General features: G+C 34.9%; 1 protein-coding gene across 1 annotated transcript in view; it reads left to right on the forward strand.

Annotated features, from left to right (window-relative positions):
* Window positions 1-19,827, forward strand: part of PPFIA2 (PTPRF interacting protein alpha 2) — a 474,509-nt gene that overhangs the window by 66,751 nt on the left and 387,931 nt on the right. Inside the window, exon 6 of the mRNA XM_060165096.1 lies at window positions 17,934-17,987. Within this exon, the coding sequence (XP_060021079.1) occupies window positions 17,934-17,987 (54 nt within the window). The remainder of the gene's footprint in view (window positions 1-17,933; window positions 17,988-19,827) is intronic.

Consider the following 19,827-nt stretch of genomic DNA (forward strand, 5'->3'; position numbering starts at 1 on the left):
AAGTAATGTCTATCTGTGATTTATTTCAACAACAAAAAATGATTCTAGATTCATAATAAACACAGATTTAAGATAAAAATTATTTTCTTTCACATGCAAAAAAAATCTTGTTCCTTAAGAGAAAAAAATCAAGGTCAAAAGGTAGAACTCTATATCCTTTTAAGTGTATGAGGTTTAAGGATGAAAGAGTATCTTTTCATCTAATGAGAAAAAACATAGCAGGAGATCAAATAGGTCAGGACTAATTGGATCCCATTTTAGTAGGTTAATTTTTTTTTCGTCTATTTTCAAAAAAACTGTCAAAAAAACCCTTTAATTCCTTCCCTGAGAGAAGAATTCATGATATAGCTTGAGAAATTCCTTATCAATAATGAATTCTGAAGAAATAAAAATGCAGTAATATGTATTGTAGACAAAAAGTTTTGCTGAAGCCATTATATACAAGAAGACTTCAAGAGACCATACTTAATTATAGGTCCCAATTAAACCTGCAAAAGTACTGAGATCTGTTCACCTTGGTTTATGTCTCTGCTTCATAAGATAAGCCTGGTTGCTTCATGGTTTTGTAAGTCAAATATGCAAGGTTTAAATATGTAAATATGCATTTTTTAAGTGTTTTTCCCTAAACATTTTATTCAGTCACAATGTCTCCTGATGAAATTATGGTGCCACATTCTTTATTACTAGATTATGAGAGTGGAGAGCCTGCAGGCCACATACCTGGTAGAAGAATTGAAAAGCCAACTTTTTTTCCACCCCTACCTGTATAAAACAAAACACATCCAAACAATATTGCAATGACTATTGTTGTTGCTACTTATGCTACTACCAGCTAAACCTTATTTGCACTTGCCATGTGCAATCATTTACTCCCCCAACAATCATGTGAGACAGGTACTATTATTAGATAAGTTTCATATATGAGACAGTAAAACACAGAAATGTTAAGTAAGTAGCCCACGGTTACATATCTAACCAGTGTCAAAGTCAAGATTCGAACCTTGGTATCCTGGCTCTAAAGCTCATACTTCTAAGCAAGCTATACAGCCCCCTGTATTAACACGAACACGAAACTACATGACAAAACCACAATATGTTAAAATTAAATTAGCTTATATGTTGATTTTATGATTGCACAGTTCTGGATAAATTCTTTTGTCATTTTGGGGGGGCCTACTTGTTCAGACAATTACGTAACACTGGAAATTAGGAATGAGGTTAGGGAGCTGCCTGAGGAAATTAAGGTTGAGGAATATAAAATGCAAAACCATTGAGAAGAAACAGAAGTCAATTGATGTGTAGTGGTGATCAGTTGAGCAGAAAGATATGTTTTCTAAGGAAAACGTATTCTTATTTTTTTGACTAGTGTGTGTGTGTGCACAGAGTGAGGCTAGGTCATCTGTAAATGCTCCTATGGGGGGAATTCTTTACATGGAGTTTTAAGAATGTCATATACTTTCTAGTGCCTCCTTGAAAGCATGCTTTTAAATTGCCTTATTTATTACTAAAGCACTAGGTAGAAATAAATTGGATGCATATGTTCATATTTTTACTATGTGGTCAGATATTGAATGAGGAGTATTTTAATCTATGTTGTAAAATATCTCAGGCTAAAAATAAAGCATGAGTCATCTGCCATGATGGTATATTCAGCAGCTAAAAATCACAGTGCTTTTTAAACATTCTTTTATGTCAGTTTGACTGAGTCATTCGTACATAATTGAAAAGAAATTGCTTTTTCTTTATAAGATTCCATATCATACCTGATAGTTACATGTGCCTTTAAGGTATCAAAGTTCAATCTAGTAGTAGTCACCACAAAAAAATATTTTTCTTAGAAATTTAAGAATTCTTAAATATTCAGAAATGGCCAAGACAACAGAAATGTATATGGAAGAAGATACATTGTGAGTTTTGCATACTTTTTATAATTCATACTGAGAATTGTTAATAACAGTGCAGTCAATCGGTTGATCACTTAATGTTTTTTCCCCAACATTCCTTTACTTTTAGAAATATAATTAGAGTTGTACAAATGCATAAAAACCAGAACAAGAAAAATGCTTATTTCTTTTATTGATTCACTGGTACAAAAAATTTAATTCTGTGAAATATTTTTATTTTATTCATGAGCCCTTATATGGTGAATATTATTAGAACTGTGTGAATATTGAGTTTAGTTGCTGTATTAGTTATCTATTCCTGTTTAGTTGCTGTATTAGTTATCTATCCCTGAGTAATAAACAATTACGCAGTTGTGTAAAACTCAAAACCAACTGACTCAAAACAACAGCATTTATTATCTTACAGTCTCTGTGGGTAGGGATTTGGTGTGGTTTGCCTGGGTCCTCAGACTCAAAGTCTCTCATAAGCCTGCAATCAAAGTATCACCCGGGCTGCAGTCATCTTAATCTCAAGTAGAGGAGGAGTAGCTTCTGAGTTCACTTACATGGCTTTATTTCCTGGCTGCTTATTGACATGAGACATTAGTTTCTTGCCACATGGACCTCCCCATAGCAATACTTGTAATGTGGCAGCCTCTCCAGAGGGTTGAGAGAGACAGAGACTGAGAGAGACAGAGAGAGAGAGATCACAGGTTTTGTAACCTAGTCTCAGAAGTGACATCTCATCACTTTTACTACATTTTCACTAGTTCCAGCTCATACTCAAGGGGAGAGGATTACACAGACATGAAATTTAGGAAATGGGATCGTTGAGATCCATTTTAGAGACTTCCTACCACAGTTTCCAAAGATATCATAAACAATACTGCAAAATAAGTGAGATGTATCTTTTCTTCCCTTTCCCTTTTTGATAATTTTCTTCTTTATGGAATTCTCTCCCTGGGTGTTACCTCTGGTGCGAAATGATGCATCTCCTTCCCATGACTGATTAAAATTTGCTTTGAGCTATTATCCCTCAATAGGTACTTGTTGAAGTAATCTTATTTTATGTGCAAGACATTTGGCAAATGCATTGTGGACAATGAAAGAATGAGTAACTTAATGTACTTCTTCCCATTGAGTTTGCACTTGAGGTGCTTAAGATTGGATAGAATCTGTGGAAATGATTCACTTAGTGTTAGTGACTATTATAATAATGTGTTATCTTTTAATTATGCCTTAGGTTTCAATAACTTAGAATAGAAAAATAATGTATCATGGGAGACTATCAGGTACTGGGACCTGAAAGGAGTTACTTTTTGGCAGAGACCTTAAGAAGGCCTTGCTACCACCATATAGGCAACTGTCTACTCCAAGCCTCCTTCCATGGCTTTGGGGTTTTATGAATGAATGTATTTTTTGAGAACCCACAGAACATAGTTAGATAAATCTCTGCTAAAGGAGTCAGAATTTATGTGGAAAGAAAACACATAGAATGATAATGTAAGACAATATATTGGGTTGGCCAAAAAGTTTGTTCGGATTCTTCGTAAGATCTTAGAGAAAAACCCGAACAAAATTTTGGTGAACCCAATATATATGAAAATAAATATAATGAAAATTCAGTGGATGGATTTTTTTAAAATTATATTTGACATTTTTATTTTAGGGTGCAAAAACAAAAACAAGCAAACAAACTGCTGGCTGGGATGGTCAAGAAAGTGTTATTTGTTTTGAATCTGAAGTATCCTCATACATCCTGTGATTCAGGCCAAGCCTACTCTGGCTTGCATTTTTAATATCCCCTTGTGGTAGGTTGAATAATGGTCCCCCAAAGATGTCCACGTCTTAATTCCCAGAACTTGAAAATATGTTACCTAACACGGTAAATGGGACTTCGTAGGTACATTTAAAGGATCTTGAGATGGGGAGATTGTTCTGAGTTACTTGGGTGATCCAGTGTTATCATAAGGGTCCTTCTAAGAGGGAGGCAAGAGGGTTAGAGTCAGAAAAAGAAGATGTGAAGGTAGAATCGGAAATTAAACTGGTGCTCTTTGAAGATGGAGAGTGGCACTATGAGCCAAGGAAAGTAGGTGGCCTCTAGAAGCTGGAAAACGCAAGAAAGTAGATTCTCCACTGAAGTCTCCAGAAGGAACACAGCCCTGCCAACACCTTAATTTTCAGGTTTCTGGTCTCCAAAACTGTAAGAGAATAAATTTGTATTGTTTTAAGTTACTAAATTTATAGTAATCTGTTAAAGCATCAATAGGAAGTTAATACACTCCTTATCCCCGGGGATTCCACTCATCCACCACCAGGCTAGTTTGCTTAATCCTTCTAGGTAGTCCTTTTGGGTCAACTACATTTCAAGATGCACTCCTTCCTGTGCAGCCCCCATCTAGTCCTCAGAAATGTGTGTGTATGTGTCTGTATGTGGGTGGGGGGGGGTGTGCTTTGGGGTTAAGGAGTGAGAAACAGGGACAGACTTTGGTGCCCATGTCTGAAGATGCCAAACATCCTGAAAAACAAAGATACTGTACTATACACAAAGAAGATAACAAATGTTGGTGAAGATGTAGAGAAATTGGAACCCTTGTACACTGTTGGTGGGAATGCAAAATGGTGTAGCCAGTGTGAAAAACAGTATAGAGATTCCTCAAAAAATTAAAAATAGAAGTACCATGTAATCCAGCAACCTCACTTCTGGGTATTTATGCACAATAATTTAAATCACAGTCTCAAAAATATTTTTCACTGGGGCACTATTCACAGCAGCTGAGATGTGCAAAAGATCTACATGGATGAATGGATAAAGAAAATGTGATATGTGTACACACACACACACACAGACATGTATACACACAATGGAATATTATACAGCCATTAAAAAGAAGGAAATCCTGCCAAATGCAACAAGATGGATAAACCTTGAAGATATTATGTTAAGTAAAATAAGGCAGTCACAGAAGAACAAATTCTGCATGATTCTACTTATATGAAGTATCTAAAATAGTCAAAGTCATAGAATTAGAGAGTAGTGGTTTCAAGGGGTTATGGAGAGTGGGAAATGAGGAGTTGATAACCAACAGGTGTAATGTGTCAGTTATGTAAAATGTGTAAGTTCTAGAGACCTGCTGTACAATATTGCGGCTACAGTTAATAGTACTGCATTGTGCACTTAAAATTTTGTTAAGAGGATAGATCCCATATTAAATGTGCTTAATGTATATAAAACGATATATATTTTTTTCTACCCAATATGTCAATAGTGCCCCATTAAGAGAAGATGCTTTTCAATTCTGGCAGAACATTTCTTTACAGTATTTTAGCAAGACCTCGTGCAACTCCTTGCTTGAGGATGTGGGGATGCTTGTCACCATAGCATTGTTCTTAGCCTTTGGGCCAAGCTAAAATTGAGAAGGATTCCAATTTTAATATTGGGTTATACATAGCTACTGCATTATGTATTCAGGATTCACAATCTAGTTTTGGGGATGCTGGAGGCAAAGGAATAAAGACTAATCTACCATCTAAAAGTAACTGCAGGCAGTTCTTACTTTGCATGCTACTGTGTTAACTGAAACCAGTGCATGTTGGAACCAGAGGAGCTGTGGCCTTGCTTTACACAACAACTGAATTGCCACAGAGCCATGCAAAACCAGGACATAGTTCTTATATTCACCAGATTTGGTTAACACTGTATCGTACAAAGTGAGGACTATCTGCATTTATTGTCTGGAGGGCTTCATTTAAGAGAAATAGCCAAATTTCTTTGCCACCGCACTAATCTCAAGAGACTTAGAATTCTGTGCACTTTGGAATTCTTATCTGGCTGTGTGGCTCAGTTGAATGCTCTCCTTTACATCTGGGAGGAATAATAAATAAGGAAAAACAAGTTTCAGAAATATTAAAGAAAGGAGAGATCTGAATATAAAATATTCCAATTATATTTGATTTACTATATCTTATAAATCAAAGCATATTTATTATAAACTTTGATATTGGTTGGGTTTTTTGGGAACCTGTTCAGTTGAATAGAAGAAAACAAGACTGTCTATAGAACATACACCGACTATAGAGCATTCTGTCATTGACTAAATCTCCAGGTTGGAAGTCTCTCACACTATGATATAATCTCAATTAGTTTAATTGCATAATATCAGTATATGTTATGCTCTGATTTCAGTCAGTTTCATTTGCTTTTATTTAATAGTATTTTGAGAATGTGATATTGATATTGCAAACATTGATTCATATCAGAATCCTGGTAGCATCGATTGAAATGGAGCTGCTCAGAAGAAAAAATAGAGAAATTATAGTCCTCTTGCTGTTTCTGGTTACCATTATAGTCATCATTCTTTACTTCAAAAACAGAAGAGATAGGAAATGAATTTAAAATCTATTTCCTATGGTTTAGAACTTGATAAGTTTTTTTCTTAAAAGAAAATAGCAATATAGAGGGAAGTTGTCTGCATATCCCTTAGATTCAAATTAGACTTCTTTCTGAAAATTTTGCATATCTTATTTTAGATAATGCTACTTATTACTATTTTATCTAGTTCTAATCTCTCTACCTGATTCCTACATGACTGTTATTTCCAAAATTAAGGTATTATCATGAAATACTTAATATTTAGCTGAAAATCCTGTACCAGACTTGTCTGTAAGTGTGAACTTAATGGATTTGAAAATATTTAATCTGCTTTCTTGCCAATTTCTCATGATTACCTTGAAAAACTATATATGTTAATTGGTCTAATACATAAAATTTAGACAGATATGGTTAGATATTTGTTAGAAATATCTGTAATATACATATTTATTTTTAAATAGACTACTTGCCCTATTTTTGTTTTCAGTTCACAATCAATTCTTCCTTGTAGTTATTTATAAATCAGAATGATACATGTCTTTAAGGTACTGCAGTCAGTGGAATTGCTGATAATAGTTGGAAAAGAGATATATTTTATTCTTTCCTCTAAAAAAGTCACCTCAGGATAATATCCAGTTTTTTTTTTTAACCCAGTAAAAGTTTTAGGCTATTATTTACTGAGTTAAACATAAAACCTGATTTTTTAAAAAGCATGGGGTATTGTATTTTTTCCTAGATATCTACTTGTGTTTTGTGTCAGGGAAAGATCAAGCATCATATAATTGAAGGTTTAATTATAAATTAAGATCATAGTAATTGAGTCTGACTCTCAAACAATAAAGACTGATAGATAAATTTCCACAAATTTTGTGTACCTAGGATCATAACACTGATATCCTCTTTTAAATGTTGGATCCTTCCTCTAAATTGCTATAGCACATTTAAAACAGGCTTAAAGCTGCCCACCATGGTATATAAATATGTGACGTCAGATAACACAACACTGAAAGAGGAGTAAATTGTGTATACATTCATAAATTTTATACAAAAAATAATTCTTACTCTACAGCAAAAAGATTCCTCAAACTTTAGTAGGGAGAATAAAAATTACGTATTTAAAAAATACTATTGGTGAAAAATTTATAAGAACCAAAGTCATAGAAATGCATGAAAATTATAGGGATAATTGAGGAGGTAAAGTATGAAACTTAGGATATCTTGCCTTTCAGGGAAAATACATTCTAGAAATTTAATGGAGATTCGTACCTAAAATTAATCTGTATGTTGGTCTCATCTACATGCATGCTAATGCTTATCTGTTTCAATGTATATCATTATGTAATGTGTCCAAGGACTATCTTTATTTTGTACATGTATAATCTAATCTGTACCTGTACATTATTCCATGCTTAATAATAGCTACTTTTAATTGATAATTTACTATAGATTATCAACTTAACTTTCCATGAACAATTGTAATTAATAGTCCAAGGTCCTCCTAAGATAAGTAGTAAGACATAGGTTGACTTATTTTACATGAGGTATATAAAGCAATTTGCCCAAGGTCACATAGCTAGTAAGTAGTGAAGCTAGGCTTGAACCTGTTCTCTTGATCACTAAGATATTTCTTCTTGCATGTGTGTTACATCTTGTAGGCTTGAGGTAGAATTAAAGGGCTGTTGGCTACTCCTCAGCCAGGTTCTCTTGGGATGATTGGTCCTCTATTGTGTTAACAAAAATATCTGATCATCAGTCTTGCCATCCAGAAATTTAAATTCTGCAGTAAACTCAAAGATAATCAGCTTCTCAATGGCTGGTATACACTAACCAAACCGATATATATCCAGAATGAAAATGTACTAATATAGGATAATGAACATTTCAAAGTGATCTCAAGTACTACTGTCAGCCAGTCAGCTTGCCCTTTCCTTATAGGAGTTCATGGGAGGATTCAACATAAATTTATGAAATTCCTTTAACATTTATTGGTCATGCTTTGTGATAACTACCGAAGATACAGAGATGGTAAGTGCCTCACTGAGCTAATTTAGCCCTCAAATGGATGGCAAAGACAGATGAGTAGAATGACAATTATAAAATGATGTGGTAGAGTTGTGAGTGGGTTAAGTGGAAGATGCTGTGGAAGAACCATTACCCCAGCTTGAGGGACTCAGGAAAGTCTCCTGAGAGGAGGTGATGCCTGGGCTGAGTCTCAAAGGGTAAGATTTAACCAGAGGAGTGAGGGGTGTCTTTCTAGGCAGAAGGATCTGTGGAGCAGAAGCATAGAAGTAAGAAAACACTTGACACAAAAGGGAAGTACAGGGTTCATTATGATAGAGAGTATAAGGTTTCTTTTGAGGAAGTGGTGAAAAGTGAAATAAGAAAAGTCTAGAACTATATAATGAATGACTTCATGCATAAATATGCTTGATATGTTTTTCATCCTAAAAAGAATAGGATCTTATTAAGGATTTTGAGTATAGGAGTGACATATACATATTTCCATTTAAAACACATCATTCTGAAGTAGTGGTTCTTAAAGTTTAGCCTGCCTCAGACTCTCTTGGAGGGCTTGTTAAGAGTTTCTGATTCAGCAGGACTGGAGTAAACCCCAAGAAAATGCATTTGTAAGTTCGTAGGTGACATTGATGCTACTAGTTTCCAGGTCACATTGTGAGAAACACTTCTCTGGAGAAGAGATTGTATAAGGATGAGAGTAGAAAAAAAGAACTCAAAAAGACACTATTTTGGAGAAATCCAGGAATAGGGGAAAAATAAAATGAGGCTTTGAACTAAGGTAGTGAATGGAGTGGATGATGAAAGGAGGTAGTAGATTGAACTAAGCAGATATCTAGAAGGAAAAATTGACTGGCTTGGTATTTGAATACCAGAGTGAGGGAACACTCTATTGACCTCCAGAAATCTCAATTGACTGTTTATTGGAAATGCCAAAAGAGATAAATGCTGGGAGAAGAAATTGGATGGAGGCAGTTGCCCAGAGTAATGGCAGAGGAGGAGAGGAGATGAGGTCTGATGTGACCATATTAAATCTGAGATAACAAGTACCCATCAATGCGTAAAAGTTGGCAAAAAGGAGCTGAGTCTGAGTCAGGATTTAGCAAAAGGTTCCCTTTATCACCTCAGCCATATGGAAGGGAATAGACAAGGAAAAAAGCAGCACAAAAAAATCATAATGGAAAGTGCTTCAAAGAGGGCACTCCATGGAAAAGGCAGAACCTTAAATCTCTTTGGTACTTTCTTCAGAAAACCCTATTCCATGCAACACTGACACAATTATGTTTTTGATACATATTAGATTTCCTGTCTAGGTTTGAGTTTGAAAAGGATACTTTGAACTTAGAAATATATAACAAAAATCTTTGGAATTTTACTTTTTTGCTAAATGCAGTGGCATTAACGCTCTTATCTGTAGGTCAGACAAGGATATTCGTTTTTCCATCAGAGAATATCCACCTCACCTCAGAAAAATTCTGCTTGCAGTTTTATTCATTTCTTCTACAAATATTGAATAAGTATGTTTTCTGCCAAGTCACTATATGGCATGCCAAGATGTCCTCCACATTTTTTTCCACACCTCCACTTACTCAAGAGAGCATAATAGTTAAAAATCATTGCCTCTGAAGTTAGCCTGTTTAGCTTTGAACACTTAGTAGTTAATGTAACCTTTGTCAAGTCATTTAAACTCTTGAAGACTCAGTTCCATCATCTTAAAAATGGTGAAAATAATCAGCTAAAAGAGCTGGGATGCTTTTTAATGAGGCAATAGAACTCTCAGCATGGCGTCTGGTACAGTAAATGCTTAATAAATGTTAATTATTATGTTACCCAACCAAGGTCTTAGGGCAGACTTACCCAGTGTGCGTTCAAAAACAAATACAATTCCAGCAACATGAAATACTCAGACTTACTGTCACTTTATAAAATTTCCCTTTACAACCCCTATATGTTGTAAATTCAGCACCTTATTTCTCTGAATTCTTCCTCATGTTATTCTTCAGATTGACATTCTGAAAGATCCTTGAAGTCAGGATGTCATAGCGTCTGGATTCCATACACCAGATTCAGTGTGGTGCCTTGTTCTTATTTTGTGTGCAACATGCATTTGTTGACTAAATTGTCTTTGTCATTCTCATGCCCTACGAGACTGTGAACTCTTTGAAAGCTGTGACCTTGACTTATTCATCATCATGCTCTCTGTGTCCAGCACAGTGCCTCAGTCATAACAGATGCTCAGTCATTCTCATTTGAAGGAATTAATTGTGTGGCTCAGGGAAAATTCAGATTTGGGCTGGACTATGCTTGCAGTAAGAGTGTAGATATTTTCCTTTATTAAAAAAATTTAAAGAATGACTAAATAGGACTCTTTCTGGCTTCCGTAAGAAAGACGATTTATTGGTTGTGTGTGTTTCTTGCTTCTTCTCTGCCTCCCCGGAAATTTACCCTGTAAAGTTGCCAGGGAAACACTAACAGCTTAAGCCTGGTAGAGGAGGAAGATGCCTCATTAATAAACTCAGCTTCATTATTTGGATGCTTGCCTCAAGGAGCTGGTGTTCTGGGATGAAAGATTGTTTCCATTAAGCCTTATGTAAAAAACTGAATGATTTTTTAAAAGAAATTTTGTTTTCTGACTGTTACTCATTGCCAGTGCTATGTACCTACACACTATGAAATGTTACATAAAAATAAACATTATTGATTTTTAGTTTAATGTATTTGAACTATTTATTAATGCTCAGCACATATGTTATATAAAGTTATCAAGCACTGATTTATTTATTGTGCAATAATTAGGGTATCAGGTCTTTAATTTGAAGTATTGACAGTATTTCACCAGAAGATAAACTTAATGTATTGTTTATTATCTATTAAATCATGTGTATTTTCCTTCTTATGAACTAGAAACTCTGGGATATATAGAAATGTATTGCCTCAAGATAATATAGAGTTGAGTGTCTTTTTTAAGGAGGATATCTCATTAGTGATGTATAATGGAAAAAAATGTACACTGTGCTTGGGGTTATAACACCCAGGATTTCAAAGCTTCTTTGGAGCATTTACTGGCTGTGTGATCTTGGGCAAGTCATTCATTAACTTGTTCATTCAGGCATTCGAAAAAGATTTGGTGTACAGACACTATTACCTTGAGCCATGCTTTCAAAGTGATACATTTATACAACAATTAGAAATCCTTCATCATTTGTATACTCTGAGACTTGGCTGTTTTAGGTATAAAATTATATTACCTGCTTCACTCATTCAGTCAGTTATTCATCCATTCAAAAAGTACTTGTTGAGCTCCATGTGTGGCAAACTGCTCTAGAGGCTGATGAGTGGTGCTCATCCCTTGCTGAACTCGTGACAACATTGTTCTTTTACCTTTACTCCTTTGGGCTTGGAGTGGTTATTATGATTTTCCGTCAGTCTCCATGCTTCACATTCCGCTGGATCCATTAAACCCTCCATACCTCTATAAAATATCCTCTGATTAAATGCTCTTTTACATTGTTTTCGAGTTTGCCTTTTGTTACCGGGTAGAACCTTCACTGATTTAGACAGTTAGTTATATTTGGCTTGTTTTTCACACAGCAATGGAGCCAGTGTGGCTGGGTGGCATGAGAAAGAAGGATATGGCAAAAGACAAGATCAGTGAAGTGGGCAAAGCCAGATCATCACAGGGCTTGCATGACATAGTAATAAGTTTGTATTTTGTTCTAAGATTAGTGGGAAACCATGGAGGGGTTTGGATCATGGGAGTAATCTGATTTAATGTGCATTTTAAATAGATAGCTCTGACTGCAGTGTGGAGAATATGTGAGGAATGAGGATACAAGAACAGATGCAGGGACAACAGTTAGGAAGATCATTCTTTAGCCCAAGGGAGAATATTGTTGATTTGGTCCAAGGGATCAGGTTGGTAGTAATGCAGGTGGTAAGAAATAGTCTAATTCAAGCCATATTTTAAAGATAGAATTGGCAGGATTTGCTGATGGATTTGGACCTAAGAAACTGGGTACATGGTGATGTCAAGATGGACAGTACTGGGACAGAAACCTAATTTGAGGGAGGTTTTCAGGTGAAAATCAAGTTTGATTTTGCATTAAGTTTTAGATAACTGTAATACACCCAAGTGGAGGTTGTAGGCAGTGTAAATCTCTGAGGATAAAAGGAATCCAGAATTCATTAGCATACATGGTACTTAGGAGCCATGGTACTAAATAAAATTACACAGAAGGTGAAAGTCAATGGATACTAAGACAAAAAGTATTTCAGGAAGGATGGAGTGGTTAACTGTGTCAAATGTGACTTAGAGACAAGAAAAATGATGATGAACATTGACAGTTGATTCAGCTAATTGGATGTCATTGGCAGCTTTGATAAGAGGGGTAGCAGTGATGTAGCGGGGACAAAAGCCTGCATCGAGAGAGAACGGAACGTGAGGGATATTTGGGGGGAATTTTTCCATAAAACGGATGAGGGAAATGCTTAATTTTGATATTTTGAATATATGAATTTTGTAAACTTCTCTACAAACATAAAATATCTCATCATATTTTTAAAGACCTTGAAACAAATTTTAAATATAATAATTCAGTAAATATGGTTGATGTTTTCCTATTGATTTCACTATACTAATATATTTTTGATAGATTGTTTAGTGCATGAAAATGTACTCTATATTGAAATATAATCACTTTCCTCTAAAGATATTCTAAAATAATTGCAAATTACAAATACGCATAAATCAAATTTCAAAATACTCATAGCTGGTAACAATATTGTAATGCTTTAAGTATTTTCATACTATGTAAAGTGATTCTTTAGAAGAGTAGTACTTGAAAACTTGATATTAACTTTAAATGTAACTATTAGGTTTTAAGATATTCTGGGTCTGATGGCATGTGCAATGTTAGATTCAACTGACTGTTTAGAATTTTCTATTCTTCATTTTTAATGTATTTGATACCCAAGCTACCTTAACATCTTTCCCTTGACCGTAACTGGCTGATCGTACTTTTCAGGGATAAAAATAAGGATCCAGCAATAGCCCTGAGTGAAACCTCAACTTCTAATATCCTCCTTTTTCCTACCTCCACACAGAGGAAGCAAGATTTACAACATCTGAACTTAATGATCTGCAGGGCAAACCACATGATTAATCCCTATAGCTCCATCATTCAAATTGTCTGTCAAGGGAAAAATATGTCAACTTTTAGAGCAAGGGAAAAAGTTGCAGATGGGCAACCAACAGCATCAGTGCAGCACAAAGTGGAGTTTATTTTAAACCTGGGCGGAGGTGATACCCATGCTCCAGGCTGCCCTCAAATTTCACTCTGCTTAGAGCTCTGACACTGACTGCTCCACTGCATCTGTGGCTCGCCGTTCCCAAGCCTTAAGACTTCTGATTCATGGGTCAGCCTTGAATTACCAGGTTTCCATCTCAGAAGCAGGGTTTTCCCATATTAAAAGAGACTGACTGTATACAGCTTGTGTCAAGGACTGCTAATAACCTCGCTCAGGCATTTGAACCTTGGAGAGGGAAGTGAAACTTTCATTACCTGAATTTTCTTTTTAAGAAGTGAATTGGATTCCATAATTAATAGATCCTAGTTTATTTGGTTCTGTGTAGATAACAGCAGCCCGTATAAAGGAGGCTATATAATGCTGATATTAAGCAGCAAGCTGTCCCTGAGCAGGGACAGGGTCAGGTTGGGTTGCCACACTTCTGTAGATTTGACTGGGAAGGAGACAGTGATTCCAAATGGATTGAAAGAATATATTACATATACAGCATAAACGAAGTCTCCGTGGTGTCAGCTTTCCACACCCCTAAAAGGGCCAGGACTAGGGTGAGACAAGTAAGGTACTTAGGGCACAAAGTTTAAGGAGTCATTCACTCTCAGGATTGTACAAGTGTCAGCTTGTTTTTGCAGATGTCTAAGAATGAGGTGCCTAGGGTATAACATTTAAGGAGGCACTCACTGTCAGGATCCTGCAGGGGCAGGATCAGCACCTGTATGACCCTCAAAATGAGTGCCTCCTTAAATTTTGCACCTTAGTCACATCAGTAGCCTAAATCCAATCCTGTACTTGGTCGCTAGGCTCACAGGACAACACTAAATTGGATGAGCCAGATGACAGACAACAAGAGTGACAGGCTGCTCTGCTGGGGAGGAGCCCACTCCATATTGCACCTTAGCAGTTTTATAGCCTTCAGATGGATCTGGGGATGGGGGAGATGAGTGCAGTGGAAAGTTCCATGCCTCATTGGTGCCAGGGAGGAGAATGAGAAACAGCCATGTGTAAGGTCTTCATGACTTGCTTACCTGGAGGTCCACAGGATATTCCACCAAGACATGGGCCAACCTAAGGTTAGCCTTGCCTACATGGCCCATGTGGATATGTGCAAGGTCACCAGGACGCCAGGATAAAGCTGTTCTCCTACAACTGGTATTAAAAACGTAGGTTTGGAGTCAAACAAATATATTTTGTAACCCCACTTCTTAATAACTGTGTGATATTGGGTAAATTATATAAACCTTTTAGCCTAAGTGAGAAAAGAAATAACTACTTTGTAAGGCTCTTATAACTACCCTATAAAACTGTTTATAATGTATATAAAGCATTTAAAGAGTGCCTGCATGTAGTAAATGTTCAGTAAGTAGTTATTATTTTATTAGCTATTAAATCTAAATGAATATGGTATGCAACATAGTTTTAAAAAATTGCATAACGTAGTAAAAAATCAAAGTTTGTTTTGAATGTTTTAATCAAACAACATTATTACAGTAGTAAGTTTAAAAACCATCTAGGAAATCAATGTTTTTACTTTTTAGTGTCTCCGTTTTTGTTATCTCTATAAAAAATACATGTAAATAACAAGATAGACAAATTTGTCAAAGATTTAAGTTATATTTTGTAGATAAGATATTCAGCAACCATCAGAAAGACTGACTCACTTTCAACTATTTTCAGAGTTTCTCAAGGGATTTATTTCACCTATTAATTTTACAACATAAATGCATTCATGCACACTTATGCTTGTTATTCACACCTGAAAATTTTTTTTGCGTCAAGTGATAGATAAGCCATGTTTAATTTGGGCATCTATCCAAGTAGGACACTCTCTCTCAACTTACACTCAAAATAGAAAATAAGATAAAAAAAGATTTTTTAATTAAAAGAATAAACAGAATAAAATAATATATCTGTATTCTCTTTAGAGCCATGAGTTCATAATTTGCTTTAATTTAACATGTTAAAAAACAGAAATACCAATGCCTTTTCCATTCATCTTCAAAATTCTATTGTTGCTTTATTTTTTTTTCAAGACCATGACTATCATGAAAAGTTTAAAATTTTACAGATCTGAGCATTGGCCCAACTTTTCTACGATGGCAAGAAATCATGGTAGAACTTTTAATTAACAAGATGACAAAATGCCTCAACTAAATTGCTAAAATATTTTTTCTCTGAATTAATTTCCCTATTATCTCTCTGATAATGTCATCAGAAATTCTATTGTTAATATAATTTATATGCCTTTCTATGAATAACGAAGGTATTAACTCAAAATACACTTAACACCTTTTTTTTGTTCTTTTCATTTAAAATGTGCTTGGAAGAAACCTTTCATGTGAATAGAACTTTGTTTTTTGTCATGGTCATAACAGGAGTATTATCAAAAAGTGCAAAGGTCTGTGTGTTTTATTTTGTTAATCTAATACTTTAGCCATTTTATTACCATTTTATTTCACTCCATGAAATTCTAAAACAATTTTTAGATTATATTTTAATCTTTGGATTCAAAAGGAATGCTAATTTTGTTTGCCAATTTATAAATATGTTTCATGCTTAATTTTATTGTATACTGACATGATTTACTTAGATAACAATAGAAATGTTAAAGATCACATAAGATCAAATAATTTAGATGATTTGATTGTTTATGGTATGCATGGTGTTGGAATAAAGAATTTCAATAGGATGGAGAGGGAGGGCCTTTTCAAAATAGACTTAATATTGCAGACATATTAATTAGGATCTTTTAGTGTTTGGGAGCCAGAAACTTATCTTAAAGTTGCAGGCAGGGAGAACATCCAGTTTCAAACATTGCTCAAATGATATTATCAAGGACTTAAGACACTCCCATTATATCTTATAGAATCCATATTGCCTTAATTCTCTGGCAGGCCCCTACAACATTTGAAACAATTTTTATAAGCCTCTTTTAGAACTAGAATGGAGAGGGAAGAAGTTCCTCAAAGGGATGCTGGGTAGGAAAAAATACTATATACAATATATGCATTACGAAGAAGACAGTAAGTTTCTTGGCAAGCATTCTTGTGGTTGCCTTATCATTCATGGCCCTTAATAAAATATGCATGCAGAAATTCATCACTCATCAAGTCAGCTCCAGATGGAAACTTTCACCACACCATCCCTTCCTTCTTCGCTGCCCTGCCTTTAATGTTTCCTGCACGTGCTCATTTGAGTCCCATATTTATTGTTAAGATTCCCCATTTTTGAGATACCAGTGAAATGATGTAATTGAGTCCCAAGTGAATTAGTAGCATGTCTTCTTAATGATATCCAGGTGTTGGCTGTTTCTCTGATCATAGATATTTAAATTTCTTTTCCTTCTATCTTTACTCAATTATCTTTCTTTCATCTTTGATTTCTTACTGAAATACATTTCCCCAGGTTCCTCAAACCTATCCATTCAACTAGATGCAAACAGATAAGAAGTGACCAGGGTCACAATAAAGAAACTTTTTAGCAAAAACTGTAACTTATCAATTTAGCCCCAAACTCCTATTCATCTACCTATGAGCAGACAGGTTTTTTTTTTGTTGTTGTTGTTTTTTTTCGTTTGGGAGGAGTGGGGGGATGGTTTAAAAATTAAAACAGTTGCAAACATTAAAGTCCTGAGAGATTTTACTTAAAAACCTAAAATTCTAGCTTCTTTTGAAAAAGCTATATGATTAGTAACCCTGGGACCAAAGCCGTACAACTGATAAGGCTGAGCTCTAGTTCCTAAAACAGCGCACTTGCTCTCGAGTTTGTCACAGCATCACCCATTTCTTCATTTGTGATACCTTTGTCAATTGTAATCATTTCTCAGGCATGATCTACTGTGGTTACCGATTTAAGATTAGAAATCAATCCTTCTAAAAGAATAGCTAATCTGTCCATATCTGTTAATATTTTCATCTTCTATGTATAGTAATAGAGTGAACTGTAGATAATTAGATTTTTTTGTAGTTTAAGCATTTTCCATGGGTTCAGTATTTGCAAATAATATATTAAATTGCAGTTTCATTAAATTTTCTTTTTTCTTTTCTGCCCTCACTTCAGCTTCTTAGAGAATGAAACATCTGCTTTCCCACCTAGAGCCATTTTCTTTACATATTTCAAAAATAATTAGTCTGTTTGTATTTTTTTTCTATTTACAGATTATACAGAGTTGGAGAAAATATCTAGATTTTTAGATATGACAGTTGGTATAGCATTACAGTGTGTAAGATTGTCTCAAAACAAAACAAAAATATAGCTGACTGCCCTAACTTTGTAGCTAAAGAAAATATTACACTGTGGGACTGGGAAATTCTCCATGCTGTTGAGTGGCATTTTACAATCAACACCTCTCCCCTTTTCAGGATATCGAATCCCTAACAGGAGGGCTGACTGGTTCTAAGGGGGCTGATCCACCGGTAAGTTAGATTCTTCCTTAAATTTAACTATTGACGAAATTAATTATGTACATACCAGATCATCAGAGTTACTTGTATACAAGTTGTCATACAGGTAACTTTTTGAAATAGTTTCTTTCAAAACTTTATAGCTATTGCAGTAACTAATACAAAAATGTGAACTTGCTCTGAGGTGTCATTTAGTGTTTTAAAAAGTTTTAATACTCATAAAATTCATCTCCATACGTTGATTCTAAAAATAAGAATAAAAGCTTCATTAGTATGTGTAAACACCTTATGTCCTACTAACGGGCTACAAAAAAAGTTAAAGCTTTTTGGAACTTGAGAGTTTACCATTGTAAATAAGTGTATGATTTCAGTTGCAATATACTTTCTAGTTACCGAGAAAAAATTATTTTATCAGCCCATTTTTTTCACAGTATTGATTCTTGATATTGCTGTTTCTTTCCTGCTTTACCCAGGAAGCTTCTAGAAAATTGGAAAAAGTGCTTGAAAGTTTTAAAAGATTATCATTTTTAGGCAATAGCAAGAGATTGATAGTCATTGGAACATTGTAGTCCTTTCTGTGATGTCTGATTTCAGAAAACATTGAGTAAAACAACATTCCTGTGATTTCATGCTTGAGGCACAAACATGAGTTCATGGTGTATATCTAAAGTAATAAAATTCAATTTATTTCAACAAACAGCCAATGCATAAATTTGTATCACTGCTTGCTTTTCACTTAGCACTGTGAGGTTTAATGTGGAACACACAGAATCCTGTGTTGTCAGTTTTTAGCTATACTTCATCTAGGCATCTAGCTGAAGTATATAACTACTTTAAGACACCACTGAAGTGTTAAAAAGATAACTTTCAATTGTAGCTCTTTCTCTCCTGTCTCACTCTCATGTGTCTCATGATGTTGTCTAATCTTCATAATGCTCCTAAAGTAGGCTAAACAACATGTTTTAGTCCTTTCCCTTCCTTTTGTTTTCATTGTCTAAATTTATGCAGGAAAAAAAATGTACTGTCTTCAGATAGCTGCTTATATTTAGTCCCTGAACCTATTATACTGCAGCATAAGACAAGATGAAATGTAAGTCAGTGTAGTAGTGTAGGTGACTGCTTATGTGATGTAATTTCATCCTGCTGCTTTGTGTTATGTTTGTGCATAGCATTCAACTTTTATTAGAAGAAAAAATTCATTTCCTTTAAAATACCTCCCTCAGTGTTCACTGATTCCTGAAAGAATCCTGCGATTAGAGATAAGTTGGTTTTAAGAGGATTTGTCCCTTGTTCAAAACTAACCTAAACTAAACACCTCTCTTCTGCATGTGACCATAAAACTCTTACCTGCTATTTACATATTAAAATAAATTAGTTTATCATATCCTTTCAAGAAAGCAAGTTTCTAAACATGAAAGATTGAGTCAGCATAAATCCTAGTTACTGAAAGAAGCCCCTTACAGGGGAAAAAGGTCACAGAAAGGAAAGATGGTGACCTAAAGGCGAACTTAATCAACTTAATTCCCAAAAGCTAAAAGTGAACTGTATATTTGTCTGTATTTTTATACTACATGTGTGTATGTCTTTTTTTCTTTGGACATAATTTATAATATTACGAAGATATAGGTTCTCTCTTGGCCATCCCTTACCATGATGATGGGTATTTTATACTGCTACCTACATTTTCTGAAATTCAATGGTAGTGCTTACTTTATAACTTTTTGTAGAGTGGAAAACATCACACAAATGTCAGAGTACATAAGAGCTAAGACAATCTAGGGTGTTAACAGTATACATACATTTAGTGTTTCCCACTGTTAAAGAGATATTGAGAGGATATTACCAAGAGCTA

The sequence above is a fragment of the Lagenorhynchus albirostris genome, chromosome 11 (assembly GCF_949774975.1).
Source record: "Lagenorhynchus albirostris chromosome 11, mLagAlb1.1, whole genome shotgun sequence".
NCBI lineage: Eukaryota > Metazoa > Chordata > Mammalia > Artiodactyla > Delphinidae > Lagenorhynchus > Lagenorhynchus albirostris.